This window comes from Blennius ocellaris, assembly GCF_963422515.1.
Source record: "Blennius ocellaris genome assembly, chromosome: 3".
Classification (NCBI taxonomy): domain Eukaryota; kingdom Metazoa; phylum Chordata; class Actinopteri; order Blenniiformes; family Blenniidae; genus Blennius; species Blennius ocellaris.
Genome location: NC_137652.1, coordinates 3079300 through 3096595, shown reverse-complemented (window position 1 = coordinate 3096595; position 17296 = coordinate 3079300). Strand labels below are relative to the sequence as shown.

Sequence of the window (17296 nt, the reverse complement as noted above, 5' to 3'; positions counted from 1 at the left end):
GGAGAAGGAGAAGAGGCCACTTCCTGTACAGACTTTGTGAATTTTCACTATTTTGCAGTTACAACTTAACTAGAATGTATTTTTCTTCCACTTTTCTTTCTCTTCCTGCCGCGGCGCTTTTGACGTCCCCGGTCCCTGGATGGAAAGTTTCTCCATTTGAACTGATTAGACTTCAAGTCCTGTTCAATCTGATGAAATCCTATTTAAAAAGAAAAAAGAAATAAAATAAACTCAAAGCACTTTGAATTGAAAAGTATTAAAACTAATGTGTCTAACATTTCTAATGAACTAAATCACTTCAGTTACTTTCTTATCAGAAGGTGCATTTAATGACATCTTTCAGTTTATTGGGGTTTTTTTTTTTTAAAATGTGCTTCAAGCTTCGATGTAACGGGATAAGAAGTTGGTGTCAAATTGCTTTTTAGAGCTTTTCAATAAACCATTTGAAGTTTCTCACTTTGGCCTCATTTTTCCACTTTTTATTGAGTTTATTTTAAGACTTTGAATGAGATTATTTAAAACCCTTCCTCGTTTTCAGGCTTGTTTTTTTTATGGCGTTTTAATTTTTTATTTTTTTTTATGTTGCGGCTTTTTTGTATAACAAGTAAAAACACTGAAAGGCCGCGCGTCACGGCGCAGAACCACGTTTCACATCTGCGTCACTGATGGTTGATAATATCTGACGATAGATTTATTTTTTGTTTGTTCTGCAGGCCGCGGGTTTGACTTTTACCCTGAAATCCCTTTAAAAAGTCTCAAACCTTACAAAAAAAAAAAAACATTTAAAGCGCAGTTCGTTGTTTTTAACGCCACTGATTGTTTTAAAACTTTAAAATGCAATCACGCAATTAGACGTCTTATTTTTTTTACATTCTTAATTTTAAAGGTTTATATCGTGACCTCGTCCTGAAACTATTTGAATTGATGTTCTGAGTTTCTTTAAATGCGTAAAACTGCGCAGATGAGCGTTTGGAGGCCCTGATGACGCGGCGCTCCTCTTCCACCACGCAGGCCCCTGAAAACCACTTTTTAATAAATGAACAAGTCTCCTTTCTTTATCTCAACTGCACAGCTAATAAAAACATTTTTTTTCTTATCTCTATTCGTGTTTTATCTCCAAAAGAGGAAATGAAGAAAACGAGACACGCTTTTGTGATGAAACGTCATTAAATTAATGATTTTTTTTTTTTTACAATGCTTGATTTTAGTTTTATTTCATGTTTTTTTTCTCTCCAACGTGTTTTTTTAACGACACGAATCAATTGATTATTAATTATTTGTAAGACACACAACTATTTCATTCAGTTTTAGGTTTTGATGGCGCAAAAATAGAGAAACTGCTTATTAAATATGAACGAGCAGCTTCACGCATTTTCATTTAGCGGAAAAATAAATGAGAAAAATACAGATTATAATCGTTTTTTTTTTATTTAATTCACACAGTGACGAAGTCGTCACGTGAGAGGAAGAAATGAAAACAGCGAAGAAACGAGATTAATGATCGTTACACGAGAAAGAAAGAAAGAAAATATAGAGTTTACATTTTGTTTTTTTGTTTTTTTTTTTATTTTCTAGCTCCCATCGTTCAGTCCGTGTTCAGTCATCCGGGGTCGTTTTCTGCAGGACAAATCAAGAAAAAAATAGATTTAAATATATTATAAAAAAATAATTCAAACATGCAATATGAATTAAATTTTTTTTGAGTCAAGTGGAAAGACATTTAGTCATTCATTCATTAATTATGTCTATTCGTCAAATGAATTGAATTATAACTAAAGCGTCAAAACATGAGCAAGGACATTAAATATGAATTGTTCCAGTCACACAGACGTTTTACACCAGAAGGTTTCGTGTTGAGATTTGAGTCAATTTCTCTCATAATTATTTGGTTCAGTTAGAATGATGGCTCCATTTCACCGGTTCGACCCGCTGTGATTAGTCTCGTTCTGCATAAATTCAAGATCTGGGCAATATTTACCATCTTGTATTAATGAAACTCATCGATCTGATTTTTCTTTAACTGTCTACATTTTCCTCAAATTCTAGGGGGAAAAAATCCTTATTTTATTTGAAGATATTGTCAAATTTAATTGATATTCAAAGTTCAAATTGGTGTCAAATCCACATATATGAAACGTTCTTTTATTTTTTTTTATAGCTCAATTAAACGATTTTTTTATCGTTAGTATAAGTTTAACTATAATAGTCTATATAAACACTTTAAAACTCATTTTACCCAGTTTCATTCTGAGTGGGCCGAACAGGTAAATTAGTCCCATAATGACTTTTTGGTTTAAATTTAAAGAGTAAACATGATGCAAATGTCAATGTTTTCACAAGAAAAAACAATTAAATGACTCAAATCTGAACAAGAAGCTAATTTTATACCGAAATGTCCAGGAAATTTGATCCTCAAGTCCTGAATTCACTGACTGGGCTGTGTGTGTGTGTGTGTGTGTGTGTGTGTGTGTGTGTGTGTGTGTGTGTGTGTGTGTGTACCTGTATATTCTTATACTTTCTTCAGTCAAAATGTTGAATAAATACTAAACTTTCACCAACGTTATTTGTCACACTGCTTCATGTATTTCTACTATTTGCTGTCACCTTTCACTTAAAATGTAAAATCCACTTTCTAAAAGTTCTCCAGCAGTAATAATCGTCTCCACATCTGGACCGACGCCCCAGAAGAAGAAAGTGTGTCCTCTCTCTCCCCGGCTTGTTCCAGGTTTTAAAAAGTGTGTTGCTCCAAGCAGCCAATCAGAAATCAAACCCTATATAGTGTCATCAGGGGGTTCAGCCAATCACAATCAAGGTAGGCTCCTCCCACAAATCAGGCAGCTCTGCTCTGGCACATGGCGCCAAGAGAGGAAGTACTTCCTTCCTCTTCCCATTAGATGGTCGTGTGTGTGGGCGGAGCCAGTCCAGCTCACACAGACACAGCAGATTCTGAATGCAGCTCCTAGGATCCGATATTCAAATGGAGGGAAAATCAAGTTTGAATATAATGTTTCTGGAGAGGAAGTGTTGAAAAGCTGAATAATATGACTCCTTTAAAAATTCACCTCAATGTAAATGAATGAATTTTGAACTTTTGAGTGTTTTTATCATCTGATGTGTTCTTTCTTTATCTATTTTAGTTTTAGAGAATCCAAATTATTCTTCACATGAAGCTTCCTGAACCGAATAATGATCAGTTTAAAACTCCATTCTTTACTTTTGGTTTTGACTTTGGCCATAGGAGTAAGAAAAGAGTGGGGGGGGGGGGGCGAAGGGGGGGGGGGGGGGGGGGGGGGTGTCTCTTCCTCCGTTGCAGTTTGTAAACCTGCTTCCTGGGGGTTTCCTGTCGACCCGGAGAGACGTTACTAATCCAGAAACTGCTGCTTTCATAACGAAACTAGACTCAAAACATGACTGGAGGAGGGTTTTGGTCACGACCCCCCCCCCCCCCCCGAAGACACGCCTCCACCCGGCGGGAGGAGAGGAAAGGAGAAAAGGAGTGAGGAGCATTGTGGGTGAGGATTGTTGTGGGTGAGGAGCGTTGTGGGTGAGGTGCATTGTGGGTGAGGTGCATTGTGGGTGAGGAGCATTGTGGGTGAGGTGCATTGTGGGGGAGGAGTGTTGTGGGTGAGGATTGTTGTGGGTGAGGGGCATTGTGGGTGAGGAGTGTTGTGGGTGAGGACTGTTGTGGGTGAGGGGCATTGTGGGTGAGGAGTGTTGTGGGTGAGGGGCATTGGTGGGGGAGGAGTGTTGTGGGTGAGGAGCATTGTGGGTGAGGATTGTTGTGGGTGAGGATTGTTGTGGGTGAGGATTGTTGTGGGTGAGGAGCGTTGTGGGTGAGGTGCATTGTGGGTGAGGAGCATTGTGGGGGAGGAGTGTTGTGGGTGAGGATTGTTGTGGGTGAGGGGCATTGTGGGTGAGGAGTGTTGTGGGTGAGGACTGTTGTGGGTGAGGGGCATTGTGGGGGAGGAGTGTTGTGGGTGAGGAGCATTGTGGGTGAGGATTGTTGTGGGTGAGGAGCGTTGTGGGTGAGGTGCATTGTGGGTGAGGAGCATTGTGGGTGAGGTGCATTGTGGGGGAGGTGCATTGTGGGGGAGGAGTGTTGTGGGTGAGGATTGTTGTGGGTGAGGGGCATTGTGGGTGAGGAGTGTTGTGGGTGAGGACTGTTGTGGGTGAGGGGCATTGTGGGGGAGGAGTGTTGTGGGTGAGGAGCATTGTGGAGGATTGTTGTGGGTGAGGATTGTTGTGGGTGAGGATTGTTGTGGGTGAGGAGTGTTGTGGGTGAGGGGCATTGTGGGTGAGGAGTGTTGTGGGTGAGGACTGTTGTGGGTGAGGATTGTTGTGGGTGAGGAGTGTTGTGGGTGAGGGGCATTGTGGGGGAGGAGTGTTGTGGGTGAGGAGCGTTGTGGGTGAGGATTGTTGTGGGTGAGGATTGTTGTGGGTGAGGATTGTTGTGGGTAACGACCTTCCTGGTCCTCAGACCGGCGTTCCATAGTTGCGGTCACAGCGGGGGGCACAGTGGGGGTTCAGCCAGTGCTCCAGGTTGGTCTCCTGGGCCCGCTGGTCCAGAGCCTGCATGTGGAGCAGGTGCTCCTGCACAGGGGGGTGGAGGAGGGTGGGGGGGGGGGGGGGGGGGGGTGGAGACCCGCATCAGTGACAAACTCTCGTCTTCAGATATGAGAGGAGAGAATTAATATAAGATCAACTGAAATCATCTTAAAGTAAAAGAGAACAGCCGATGGTGGAACTTATTTGGAATAGAATAGAATAGAAACCATATCAATTAAACAGGACAGAATCTAATAGATCAATTTCGCTTCTATTGGAGAGGAGAGTAGGAAAATATTAGTTTCACCAGTTTGACCCCAGTTTGACCCCAGGTTGACCAGTTTGACCCCAGTTCTACCCCAGGTTGACCAGGTTGACCAGTGTGACCAGTGTGACCCCAGTTCTACCCCACGCTGACCAGTTTGACCCCAGTTCTACCCAGTTTGACCAGTTCTACCCCAGTTCTACCCAGTTCTACCCCAGTTTGACCAGTTTGACCCCAGTTCTACCACAGTTTGACCAGTTCTACCCCAGTTCTACCCCAGGTTGACAGTTTGACCCCAGTTCTACCCCAGTTTGACCAGTTCTACCCCAGTTCTACCCCAGGTTGACCAGTTTGACCCCAGTTCTACCCCAGTTTGACCAGTTCTACCCCAGGTTGACCAGTGTGAGGTGTCTCTGTCGGGACCCTTTACCCTCATGGGCTCGTCAGGATGTCCCGGCTTCATCGGCCTCTCCTGCCTCTTACTGCGCAGCAGCTGCTTCGCTAAACTCTCCTTGATGACCGGGTTAGCGTCTGAGGACGACATGAGATGTGAGACATGAGAGGTGAGACGTGAGACGTGAGACGTGAGACGTGAGACGTGAGAGGTGAGACGTGAGACATGAGACGTGAGACATGAGATTTTTTTTACAGTATTTCTGCAAAAAAATCAAATTGTTGCTGAAACAAAAACATCTGTTCTAAATTAATGCATTTGATTGATGCAAAACAAAAAATCCTGAACAGCGGAAACAAAAGTCATTATCGCAGTTTTCCTTCTTTTTGCCGTCGTGTTTCCGGATGTTTCTCCAGCTGCTCCGAGCCTCGTCCTCCAGGAAGCTGCTGATTGGCTGATGAGACAAACCTTCCTGTGAGTGGGAGCTGTGTTACAGTGGGGCTGTTTACACACACACACACACCACACAACACACACACACACACACACACACACAACACACACACACACACACACACACACACACACACACACACACACACACACACACACACACACTCCCTCTTTGGGGGCCGTCTGTTTGGAGGAAGGTAACAAAGTGTCCATTCACCCTCTGGGCCTCCCGGGTGGGGGGGTGGGGGGGGTGGGGGGGGCTCTGGGCTGAACCTGACCCAACGTGACCCAGCAGGGTCCAGCCTGGAGGGCCCCCCTCTACTGCTGGAGGCTGCCGGGGGTCTAGCGGGGGTCTAGTGGGGCTCCTGAGTCTCACTCGACAACGTGGCACAAACATTCCTGAACCTTCTCCAGATGTGTCGAGAGAAAAACTCGACCAGTTGTTTATGCAACATAAATCAAATCACCGACGTGAAACTGGAATTTTTAAATAAAGTGCATCTGTTGAAGGATCGATTATAAAAAAGACCAAGAAAAGTCCAGTCAGATGGAGACGAGCTGCTTCCTGCAGCGACGACCAGAACAAACAGAACAGAAATGATGTTTCCTCTCATTTCAGAGTTAAATGTCCTCCGATGCCGCTGGATCAGAACAACAACAACAACAACAAAGTGTCAGAGTCGCTCACCTGCATGGACGGTCAGCAGGACCAGGCAGAACACCAACACCAGCAGCTTCGTCATCGTCTTCATCGCTTCCCTCCACCAGTCCTTCTGCACAGGAGAGGCTCTGGAGGAGGACGATGTACTCCTCTTCCTCCTCCTTCTCCTCTTCCTCCTCCTCCTCTTTCTACTCCTCCTCCTTCTCCTCCTCCTCCTCCTCCTCTTCCTCCTCCTCCTCCTCCTCCAGAGGCTCTTTATTAATTCTTGTTATATAAGGATAAATACATCAATGTACAACTATTACAATTAAATATGGTAATATTTTCACTTGGCCAGTGGAGTTGAATCGGGTTGCAGTTCGTAGATTTGGCCACTAGATGGAGCTGAAAGCAACCGCAGAGAATTCTTATGATTGAATCAGAAATCATAAAACTTTATTGGCATCGCAATAAAACCGCGAAACTCTGTCCGTTGCGATCAGACTTCTTGGAGCAGCAGATAATTAGAAGAAAATAACATTTTGTGCAAAAACAGCATGAAGACAAATCAAATACCAATCTATATCTGTGTATAACGGCTATAAGATTAGATAAGATAATCCATTAATAATCTCACAGAAGGAGAAATGTAGTGTCACAGCAGCAGCAAAGCGCGATAGGAGCATAAAATCACACATTTTACAGGATAGGGGAATAAAAAAAAAAAAATCACTCGGTACACAATAAAATGTGGTAAAATATATTAACAGAAAGTGAATCCAAAACAGTTAGAAAAGTAAGTAACATAAGGGTAGACATGATTTTCTTGCACAGTAAATAAATAAATTATTATTGACCAGAGGTAGAAGGAAGTGTCTGGCTTGTGGGTGTTTGTGATCTATATAATATAAACTTGACTCAATATACGGTTTTCCCACCCTCTGTTTACCTGTGGGACATTGATTTTTAAATAAATAAATAAATAAATAAAATAAGTTCCGTCAGCTATGAGGAGTGCGCATGTGCAGTGAAGTAAGACTCAAAGCGATAAACTCGGTGTTTTACTTCCTTGTTCGGTTTTGGAAAACGGAACAATTAACGGTTTATCTCTTCGTTTGAAAATGCACATTAAGAAAAAATGGGATCAAGAGGTCATTGTTCAAAACTCTTTCTCTTCGGGGATAATAACAATAATAATAATAATAATAATAATAATAATAATAATAATTTAACATTCCCGAGTTTTTAATTCTTTGTTTTTAAGTATTTCAACAAGACAAACGTTTCCGGTTTGTTTCGCTCGTTCCCCGGAAGTGCGCGCGTCTCACTTCCGGTGTGGACTGAACCATCTCACCCCGCTGTTCCATCTTTGTTTACAAGGCTTCCCGTCACCGCTCGGAGCTCCGTCGTCTCGTCTCGTCTCGTCTCGTCTTCCCGATCGGGTTGTTGTTTTTTTTTTTTTTTTAACGTTTTCCTCCACAAACCGCAGCCGGACCGTGACACGATGAGTTCCGCGGTGAAACGCGTCGTTCCTCCCCGGCAGAGCCGCTCCCTCTGCGGCGCTCGGGTCTGATTTCCGTTGCTTCGCATCCCGCAGGATGTGCGGGGAGGGCGGCGACGGCGGAGGTGGTGTCGGTGGCGGTGGGTCCCGGGAGGACGGCGGCGGCGGCGGCGGGTCGCGGGAGGAGTGGACGCTGCTCTTCTGGACGTCGCTGGCCGTCGTGGTGCCGGTCGTCATCACGCTGTGGTGCAGCGCGCAGCGCTCCAAGCGCCAGACGCACATGCGGGACTTCTTCCGGCGCAGCACGCACGGCTGGCGCTGCACGGACCTGTTCAACAAGCCCACCTACTGCTGCGTGTGCGGGCTGCACGTGCTGCGGGGCGCCTACTGCGACTGCTGCGGCGTGTGCGCCGACGAGCGGTGCCTGCGGCGCGCCGACCGCTCGCTCCCGTGCAAGGACATCCTGGCGCCGTGCGGGACGCGCGGGGCCGCCGCGGCGCCGCCCCCGCACCGCTGGGTGCGGGGCAACGTGCCGCTGGCCAGCTACTGTGCGGTGTGCACGCAACAGTGCGGGACGCAGCCCAAGCTCTGCGACCTCAGGTAGCGTGATGACGTCAGACTGGGCTTTAAGCGTCACGTGTCAATATTTACTAATAACTAATAATAATAATAATACCTGCTTTACACGGTTCTGTACTTCTGTGAGTTTATATGGAAGTAAAACTGCCATCAGATTCTGAATTCGAATTTCTAACTCTGAATTTTTTTAACCATCGAAATCAGACTTTGAATTTTAAAAGCTGTCGAATTTCAAGTACGTATCCTTTTTTGCTTCTGATTTTTTTTTCAACATCTAAAAATATTCAGTGTGTAAAAATTCAGCTGCAAAAAAATTCAGTTCTAAAAAAATTCAGCTGCAAAAAAATTCAGCTGCAAAAAAAAAATCAGTTCCAAAAGAATTCAGCTGCAAAAAAAAATTCAGCTGCAAAACAGCTGAATTTGTTTTTACAGCTGGATTTTTACACACTGAATATTTTTAGATGTTGGAAAAAAAAAAAAAACAGAAGCAAAAAAAGATACGTACTTGAAATTCGACAGCTTCTAAAATTAAAAATCTGATTTCGATGGTAAAAAAAAAAAAAATTCAGAGTTAGAAATTCAAATTCAGAATCTGATGACCCAGTTTTACTTCCATAAGTTTAATTTAACTCCATATTCTTCTCACAATATATGATGAGCAGATCCCTGGGGTAATAGATTTACTCTTCAAAGTTTGCTCATATGAAACAAGAGAAATGTGAATAAACAAGAGTGAAGTGATCTGACACTTTTTTAAATATAAAACATATCATATAAAACTTTTTCAATATAAAAGCAGTTTTTTTCCAGCACGAATTTGAAGTGACTAATCTTTTATTTCCAGTCTCTTTAATCTGATGGATTAAATACACCCCCCCCCCCCCCCCAGTACAGACCTCTTTTCCGCAGCCGTGAAGCTTAAAGCCGAGTTACCAAACAAATATGGAACAATAATCCCAAAGCCTGCATGTTTAATCCACCCCCCCCCCCCCCCCCCAGCATTCCATGTTATAATGCGGCCGTAATTCACTTCAATCTGCTGGAATTTACAATCTGTCATGTTCTCGTATGGAGGAATTGTAGGGATTACCTGCAGCGTGCAGCTATTTTTACTTCACCTTTGTTCATACATGAAACTCCAGTGACACAAATTCGCAGGAGGAAAAACAAACAAACACAAACTCGCATAATGAAAAATGCAAGGACGCGTTTCAGAAAGTGCAGCGGTGTGACGTTTCCATGGAGACGGAGTCTGGGTTTTTTTGTTGTTGAAAAAATTACCTTTCCAGTGACTCCAGAGCTCCGTTGCCATGGAAACACAACAACGGTTGACGGTTAATTTAAAAGAGGAATTTTAACCGATTGGAGAATTTAACGGAAGTTGATGAAGAAAAACGCCATTAACTCTGATTTTCTTCTCCGAATGACGGAGATGTTACATTTAATCTAGAAAAAGCAAACGTACGATCAGAGGATGGTCACATAGACGATCGCCAGTCGGCTTTGAAAAGGACTTGTCTTTGTTCAGCAGCAGGAAACGCTCTTCAAACCTGTTTATTCCCGTTATATCTTGTATTGTCTGGTTTTTAAAAGTCGTATAAATCACAAGTGTAGACGAACACAAAGAGCTCAAACTAATTCACACAAACTGGCAACAGAAAGTCCAGCTGTCAGGTCGTCCCGTTGCGGAACCGTCGTACGCCCTGGTGAAAGACGTGAAGAGAAGCGATGGCGTCCCACGACCGGATCGGCTCGTGTTGTTCAAACTGTCCCCCGAGGACCTGACCGCCGTGTCGCTCTGACTCGTCCAGGTGTGTGTGGTGCCAGACCACGGTGCACGACGACTGCCTGGACAGCCTGGCCGACGGCGACGTGTGCGACCTGGGCGAGTTCCACAGCCTCATCATCCCACCTCACTACCTCTACCGGGTCAACAAGCTGCGGCGCCGACACCCCGACGAGTACAGCAAGGTCAGTATGTCCTCAGCCCTTTGGGCCCGTTGGTCCTAGGTCAGTATGTCCTCAGCCCTTTGGGCCCGTTGGTCCTAGGTCAGTATGTCCTCAGCTCTTTGGGCCCATTAGTCCTAGGTCAGTATGTCCTCAGCTCTTTGGGCCCATTAGTCCGAGGTCAGTATGTCCTCAGCCCTTTGGGCCCATTGGTCCTAGGTCAGTATGTCCTCAGCCCTTTGGGCCCATTAGTCCTAGGTCAGTATGTCCTCAGCCCTTTGGGCCCATTGGTCCTAGGTCAGTATGTCCTCAGCTCTTTGGGCCCATTAGTCCGAGGTCAGTATGTCCTCAGCCCTTTGGGCCCATTAGTCCTAGGTCAGTATGTCCTCAGCTCTTTGGGCCCATTAGTCCTAGGTCAGTATGTCCTCAGCTCTTTGGGCCCATTAGTCCGAGGTCAGTATGTCCTCAGCCCTTTGGGCCCATTAGTCCGAGGTCAGTATGTCCTCAGCCCTTTGGGCCCATTAGTCCTGGGTCAGTATGTCCTCAGCCCTTTGGGCCCATTGGTCCTAGGTCCTTAGCCTATCCTTGCCACTCTGGGGTTTCTGTGAAGTTCCAGGATGACGGTTGTCCTTGTGGTCTTCCCGTAGCTGGCGTCGTCCTGTGGCAGCGGCTGGACCCCGGTGCTGGTCCTGGCGAACACCCGTAGCGGTAACAACATGGGGGAGGCTCTGCTCGGGGAGTTCCGTACCCTCCTCAACCCGGTCCAGGTCAGTGTGCAGCTTCCCCCTATCCTCAGGTCATCAGAGGTCAAAGGTCACACTCTTCACTCCAGAAACACGTTGTTGGACGGCAAAGTGTCCAACAACTTGTGCTTTACAGTGTTTTTGTTGGTCAGATTACTTTCATCTTTAAAGTACCGAAGGATTCGACCGACCGTCATCTCAAAACCGCAAACAGAATCATTTCCTTCCCTCTCGTCCTCCAGGGAACAAAGTGATGGACTTCCTCTTCCTCTTCCTCCAGGTCTTCGACCTCTCTCAGCTGCCCCCCTCCAAAGCCCTACAGCTCTGCACCCTCCTGCCGCCCGGCAGCGTACGTGTTCTGGTCTGTGGAGGCGACGGCACGGTGGGCTGGGTGCTGGACGCCATCGATGCCATGAGGCTGAAGGTGACGCACACGCACACACACACACACACGCACACGCACGTGTCCCCCCGCCTGTTGACGTCCTCTGTCCGTCCTCCAGGGTCAAGACCAGTTCCTCCCGAGAGTCACCATCCTGCCTCTGGGCACCGGGAACGACCTGTCCAACACTCTGGGCTGGGGCGCCGGCTACGCCGGAGAGATCCCGGTGGAGCAGGTGCTCCGGAACGTCCTGGACGCCGAGGTGGTGCAGATGGACCGGTGAGCTGGATCTTGCTGCTCACAGGGGGGGGTTAAAAGGCTCTCAACATGTCTGACTCTTTTCTCCTCCGTCATCTTTACGCTATCGTCCAGGTGGAAGGTGCAGGTGGCCTCCAAAGGTCTCTACTTCCGAAAACCAAAGGTGAGTCTGATTTCAGCGTCGTGGGGGGGTGGGTGGGGGCGGCTTCATGCCGACAGACTTAAAGCTTTGCACTCTGTAGGTTCTCTCCATGAACAACTACTTCTCCGTGGGTCCCGACGCTCTGATGGCGCTCAACTTCCACACACACCGCGAGAAAACGCCGTCCTTCTTCTCCAGCCGCATCATCAACAAGGTCGCCGCCGCCGCCGCCTCGCCGTCTCCTCACCACAGACAACGAGCTGCAGGAGGAGGGTTCTGACGGGATTCTGTTTGTGCTTGTTCCCGTCCAGGCGGTGTACTTCCTGTACGGCACCAAAGACTGCCTCGTGCAGGAATGTAAAGACCTGGACAAGAGGATCGAGGTACGACGCGACGGGCGGCTGCGCTCGTATTCACTTTGGAAGACGGGCGGCCGGGCTCGTCTTCACTTTGGAAGACGGGCGGCGGCCGGACTCGTCTTAACTTTGGAATACGGGCGGTGGCCGCGCTCGTCTTCACTTTGGAAGACGATATCTCAGTGTGTGTGTGTGTGTGTGTGTGTGTGTGTGTGTGTGTGGCAGCTGGAGCTGGACGGAGAGCGGGTGGCGCTCCCCAGCCTGGAGGGCATCATCGTCTGTAACATCGGGTACTGGGGCGGCGGCTGCCGGCTGTGGGAGGGGATGGGGGACGAGCCCTGCCCCCCGACCCGGTGAGGCGCCTCGCCGCTTCTGCTGGTGTCGCTTCGCAACGAACGGGCGAGTTTTAACCGGAGTCGTTCTCTTCCTACTCCTCCTCCTCCTCCTCCTCCTCCTCCTCCTCCTCCTCCTCCTCCTCCTCAGGCTGGACGACGGCCTCCTCGAGGTGGTCGGGGTGTTCGGCTCCTTCCACTGCGCTCAGATCCAAGTGAAGCTGGCCAATCCAGTCCGCCTGGGACAAGCACACACTGTCCGGGTGAGACACACACACACACACACACACACACACACACACACACACACACACACACACACACACACACACACACACACACACACACACACACACACACACACAGGTTATACGAGCATTCATGAATAGAAAATGGGAATTCTATAATTTTTTTGTTTGCATTCATTTGCATTGACCTTCTTTTTATTCAATTATTTAATAATGGACTTATTTAATATTTAAAATCTTGAATTGTTCAGCCACACAGATATTCAAGGTGCTCCAGGAAGGAGTTTCCAGTACCGAGAAAGTTTTTGTGTTTTCATCTGCGTCGTCTTTATTTCTTTATTTGTAGTTTATCTGTTTGTATGGATGCGTTTTTATCAACTTTTCGCAAAAACTGAATTTTTTTAGTTGTTTTAGTCTTTTTTTAAATGATGATTTGTCGTCATCCGAGGACGAGTTCATGAGATTTTGGGACATTAATGTCTCACCGCTTCCAAATAAATCCCAAAAGACGACAACAACAACAACAACAAAGTCCAATACAAAGCGGATGAGAGAAGAATTTAATTGGTTCACGTTTAAAATCTATTTATCACAACAAATATCAATATTGTTGGAATATATTATTATTTAAAAAAAATGTTTTGCTTCTTTTTCCCAACTTTAATATAATAAACCAACTTTATTTTTAACTGCCCTCCAGCGTTTTCACCTTTGTTTGTTTATTTTTAATATAATTTAACTTTGCTGTCAGAGTCAAGTTCACGAGACGTGTCCCATGGAGTGACGTCCCTCCGTCCTTTGTGTCCCCAGCTGGTGCTGAAGAGCTCCACCATGCCGATGCAGGTGGACGGGGAGCCGTGGGCCCAGGGCCCCTGCTCCGTCACCATCACCCACAAGACGCAGGCGCTCATGCTGTACCACAGCGCCGAGCAGACGGACGACGAGTCCAGCGCCTCGGAGCCCGAGAGCCCCGCGCCTCGCCGCTCCACCCCCCCGCCGGGGCCCGCCTCCGCCCAAGCATGACCCCGCCCCCCATTCACCCTTCCCCCTCCTCCACCTTCCACCCTCCCCCACCTCCACCCTAACCCCTCCTCCTCCCTCCCCCTCCACCCGCCCCCACCTCCACCTCCACCCTAACCCCCCCTCCTCCCTCCTCCCTCCCCCTCCACTCTCCACCCTCCTCCATCCTCCCACTCCACCCTCCCCATCCACTCTCCACCCTCACCCTCCTCCACCCTCCCCCCTCCTCCCTCCACCCTAACCCCTCCTCCTCCCTCCCCCTCCACCCTAACCCCCCCTCCTCCCTCCCCCTCCACCCGCCCCCACCTCCACCTCCACCCTAACCACCCCTCCTCCCTCCCCCTCCACTCTCCATCCTCCTCCATCCTCCCACTCCACCCTCCCCATCCACTCTCCACCCTCACCCTCCTCCACCCTCCACCCACCCCCCCTCCTCCCTCCACCCTCCCTCACCTCCGCCCTATCTCCCCCTCCACCCTAACCCCCCTCCACCTGCCCCCACCTCCACATCCACCCTACCCCCCCTCCTCCCTCCCCTTCCACTCTCCACCCTCCTCCATCCTCCCACTCCACCCTCCTCCTCCCCCCTCTTCCCTCCTCCTCCCTCCCCCTCCACCTCCTCCACCCTCCCCCGTTGCCATGTGACGTGTGAAGCTGATTTGTTTGCACTGATCGTTCGTGCCATAGACACTCCATTATTTTGAAGGGGCTGGTTTGATGAAACACAAAGATTACGTCGTTAAATCACCATTAAATCAGTTATTTTGTTACTTTTTCCCCCGCAGCTTCTTTACTATCTACTACCAATGGAAAGTAACTAGTTACTTGGGGAAGTAAACTCCAGTGTTTCACGGCCTCCCTAGAGGTTTTAAAGTGGTGGATTATAAAAGTGTCTTAAAATCCCCAAATTGTTCTGATGGATTGTTGAGAATTCGTCAGAAAATGTTGCTTCTTTCAAGTCTGGACGTTGTTTTTTTCTTTGTTTGTGCAAATTACTGAAAGTTTTCACTTGGTCGCTCTAATCTGGGTGTTGGAGGAGGAAGATGCTCTATAATCTGGATGTTAGAGGAGGATGATGCTCTATAATCTGGATGTTAGAGGAGGAAGATGCTCTATAATCTGGATTAGAGGGGGAAGATGCTCTATAATCTGGATTAGAGGGGGAAGATGCTCTATAATCTGGATGTTAGAGGAGGAAGATGCTCTATAATCTGGATTAGAGGGGGAAGATGCTCTATAATCTGGATGTTAGAGGAGGAAGATGCTCTATAATCTGGATGTTAGAGGAGGAAGATGCTCTATAATCTGGATGTTAGAGGAGGAAGATGCTCTATAATCTGGATGTTAGAGGAGGAAGATGCTCTATAATCTGGGCGTTAGAGGAGGAAGATGCTCTATAATCTGGGTGTTAGAGGAGGAAGATGCTCTATAATCTGGATGTTAGAGGAGGAAGATGCTCTATAATCTGGATTAGAGGGGGAAGATGCTCTATAATCTGGATGTTAGAGGAGGAAGATGCTCTGTAATCTGGATGTTAGAGGAGGAAGATGCTCTATAATCTGGATGTCAGTTGAAGGTCAAACTGCTGTAACTGTAACCAAGTTACTAATATAAAGAGTAATCAGTTACTTTCTATCACTGCTGGAAGCAAAAGCTGATGAGTTTTTCTCCCTTTGTTTACATGTTTGTTGTTGCACTGTGTTTTCGCACTTATACGCCGACGCCCAGGACCCAGATTACACACGACCTCGTCCTCGTGTCTCACCCCTCAGTGGCCACTAGGTGGCACGCCGTTCCACTGCAGGCAGGACCAGTTCAGGGCCGTGGCGCCTTCAAAGGCCAGATATTTTATTGTGGATTAAAATATATCCGTCTTCCTCGTAGGCGGGAATAACAATATTTATTATCTTTTGACAGGAACACCATTTTTAGTTGTAAATCTGATCTCACGTCAGTGTGAACCTGCTTTATTCACTCACGTCGGCCTCATTTCTCACAGATTATAATCCCGGAGCAGATTATTGTGAGTAATCTGGTCTGGTCTGCTCAGTCTGAATGTTGGTTGATGCTTCGCTGCTCGTGAGGCTGACCTGGGATCAGTCTTCAGCCGTGTGATGCCTACGCTTTAGAGATAGAGAATATATATATAGAAATAAAATATATGAATATAAATGTGCACCTCGTCCTCGGCAGGTAGACAAACCTTGACCTTGTTGACCTCCATGTTTACGTTTGTGTTTCATGCATTAGAAAGTTCAGTTGTTTGCAAGTTGTTCACAGGTTGTTTGCAAATTGTTTGCAAGTTGTTTGCAGGTTGTTTGCAAGTTGTTTGCAAGTTGTTCACAGGTTGTTTGCAAGTTGTTCACAGGTTGTTTGCAAATTGTTTGCAAGTTGTTTGCAGGTTGTTTGCAAATTGTTTGCAAGTTGTTCACAGGTTGTTTGCAAGTTGTTCACAGGTTGTTTGCAAGTTGTTCACAGATTGTTTACAGGTTGTTTGCAAGTTGTTCACAGATTGTTTACAGGTTGTTTGGAAATTGTTTGCAAGTTGTTTACAGGTTGTTTGCAAGTTGTTTACAGGTTGTTTGCGAGTTGTTTACAGGTTGTTTGCAAGTTGTTTGCAGGTTGTTTGCGAGTTGTTTGCAGGTTGTTTGCGAGTTGTTTACAGGTTGTTTGCAAGTTGTTTACAGGTTGTTTGCAAGTTGTTTACAGGTTGTTTGCAAGTTGTTCACAGGTTGTTTGCGAGTTGTTTGCAAGTTGTTTACAGGTTGTTTGCAAGTTGTTTGCAAGTTGTTTACAGGTTGTTTGCAAGTTGTTTACAGGTTGTTTGCAAGTTGTTTACAGGTTGTTTGCAAGTTGTTTGCAGGTTGTTTGCAGGTTGTTGCAAGTTGTTTACAGGTTGTTTGCAAGTTGTTTACGGGTTGTTTGCAGGTTGTTTACAAGTTGTTTGGCTCATTTCTTTAGGATTTGCATCCAAAACATTTTTTGGTTCCAACTCCGAAGTGGGAAACTTCCCAGTAACTCCCTGAATTCCCAGTTCAAAGCATTAAAAACCCGCGGCGACGTCGTTCAGGTCGTCAGACTGACCAGCAGGACCTTCTGGAGGATAAACTTCATTCATTTGTTAACACTGAATTTTATATTTTTATTTTTTAAACATTGATTTTCCTTTCCTGTGCATTGGAACATCTTATTTTTCTGTGAAATGTTTTTTTTTTTTTAAATGCGTGGCTCCGACGTTCTCGTGTTTTTAAAAGATGTTCTTGTTCAAAGGGTTAACCGGTGGAACGCTTTGAAATGATAACTTTGTGGTTTTCCTGTGTCGTCTGCAGCAGCTTGTTTCCTTATTTTAATGCTTGTTTCTTAATGCTGGAGAAAAAGCGCACCCCCCCCTCCTCTGGCGCCCCCTAGGGGAGACCCCTGATTACAATTGTTAGAATTAATGATGGGAGAAAACGAGCTTTTATTGAGAAACAATCATGTTAAACATTGTT

General features: G+C 46.5%; 3 protein-coding genes across 3 annotated transcripts in view; 2 read left to right on the top strand and 1 right to left on the bottom strand.

Annotated features, from left to right (window-relative positions):
* The window catches only part of cbx8b (chromobox homolog 8b), a gene marked incomplete at its 3' end in the record, with an annotated part of 2366 nt that extends 1384 nt beyond the window's left edge, over positions 1-982 (top strand). Inside the window, exon 5 of the mRNA XM_080520900.1 lies at positions 962-982. Coding sequence (XP_080377026.1) covers positions 962-982 — 21 coding nt within the window. The remainder of the gene's footprint in view (positions 1-961) is intronic.
* A 427-nt stretch (positions 983-1409) lies between these two features.
* On the bottom strand, positions 1410-6460 carry cUnh17orf67 (chromosome Un C17orf67 homolog). Its single transcript, XM_080520296.1, has 4 exons — positions 6346-6460; positions 5241-5341; positions 4463-4590; positions 1410-1617 (listed from the first exon to the last, which is right to left on the bottom strand). The coding sequence occupies exons 1-3, from the start codon at positions 6407-6409 to the stop codon at positions 4474-4476; spliced, it is 282 nt and encodes a 93-aa protein (XP_080376422.1). The 5' UTR covers positions 6410-6460; the 3' UTR covers positions 1410-1617; positions 4463-4473.
* Positions 6461-7600: 1140 nt separating this feature from the next.
* On the top strand, positions 7601-13808 carry dgke (diacylglycerol kinase, epsilon; the record flags this gene model as incomplete). The annotated part of the gene is made up of 11 exons (XM_080520294.1): positions 7601-8398; positions 10189-10348; positions 10972-11091; positions 11348-11491; positions 11571-11728; positions 11822-11870; positions 11950-12063; positions 12161-12232; positions 12431-12558; positions 12689-12800; positions 13596-13808. The coding sequence occupies exons 1-11, from the start codon at positions 7896-7898 to the stop codon at positions 13806-13808; spliced, it is 1773 nt and encodes a 590-aa protein (XP_080376420.1). The 5' UTR covers positions 7601-7895.
* Positions 13809-17296: the final 3488 nt, after the last annotated feature.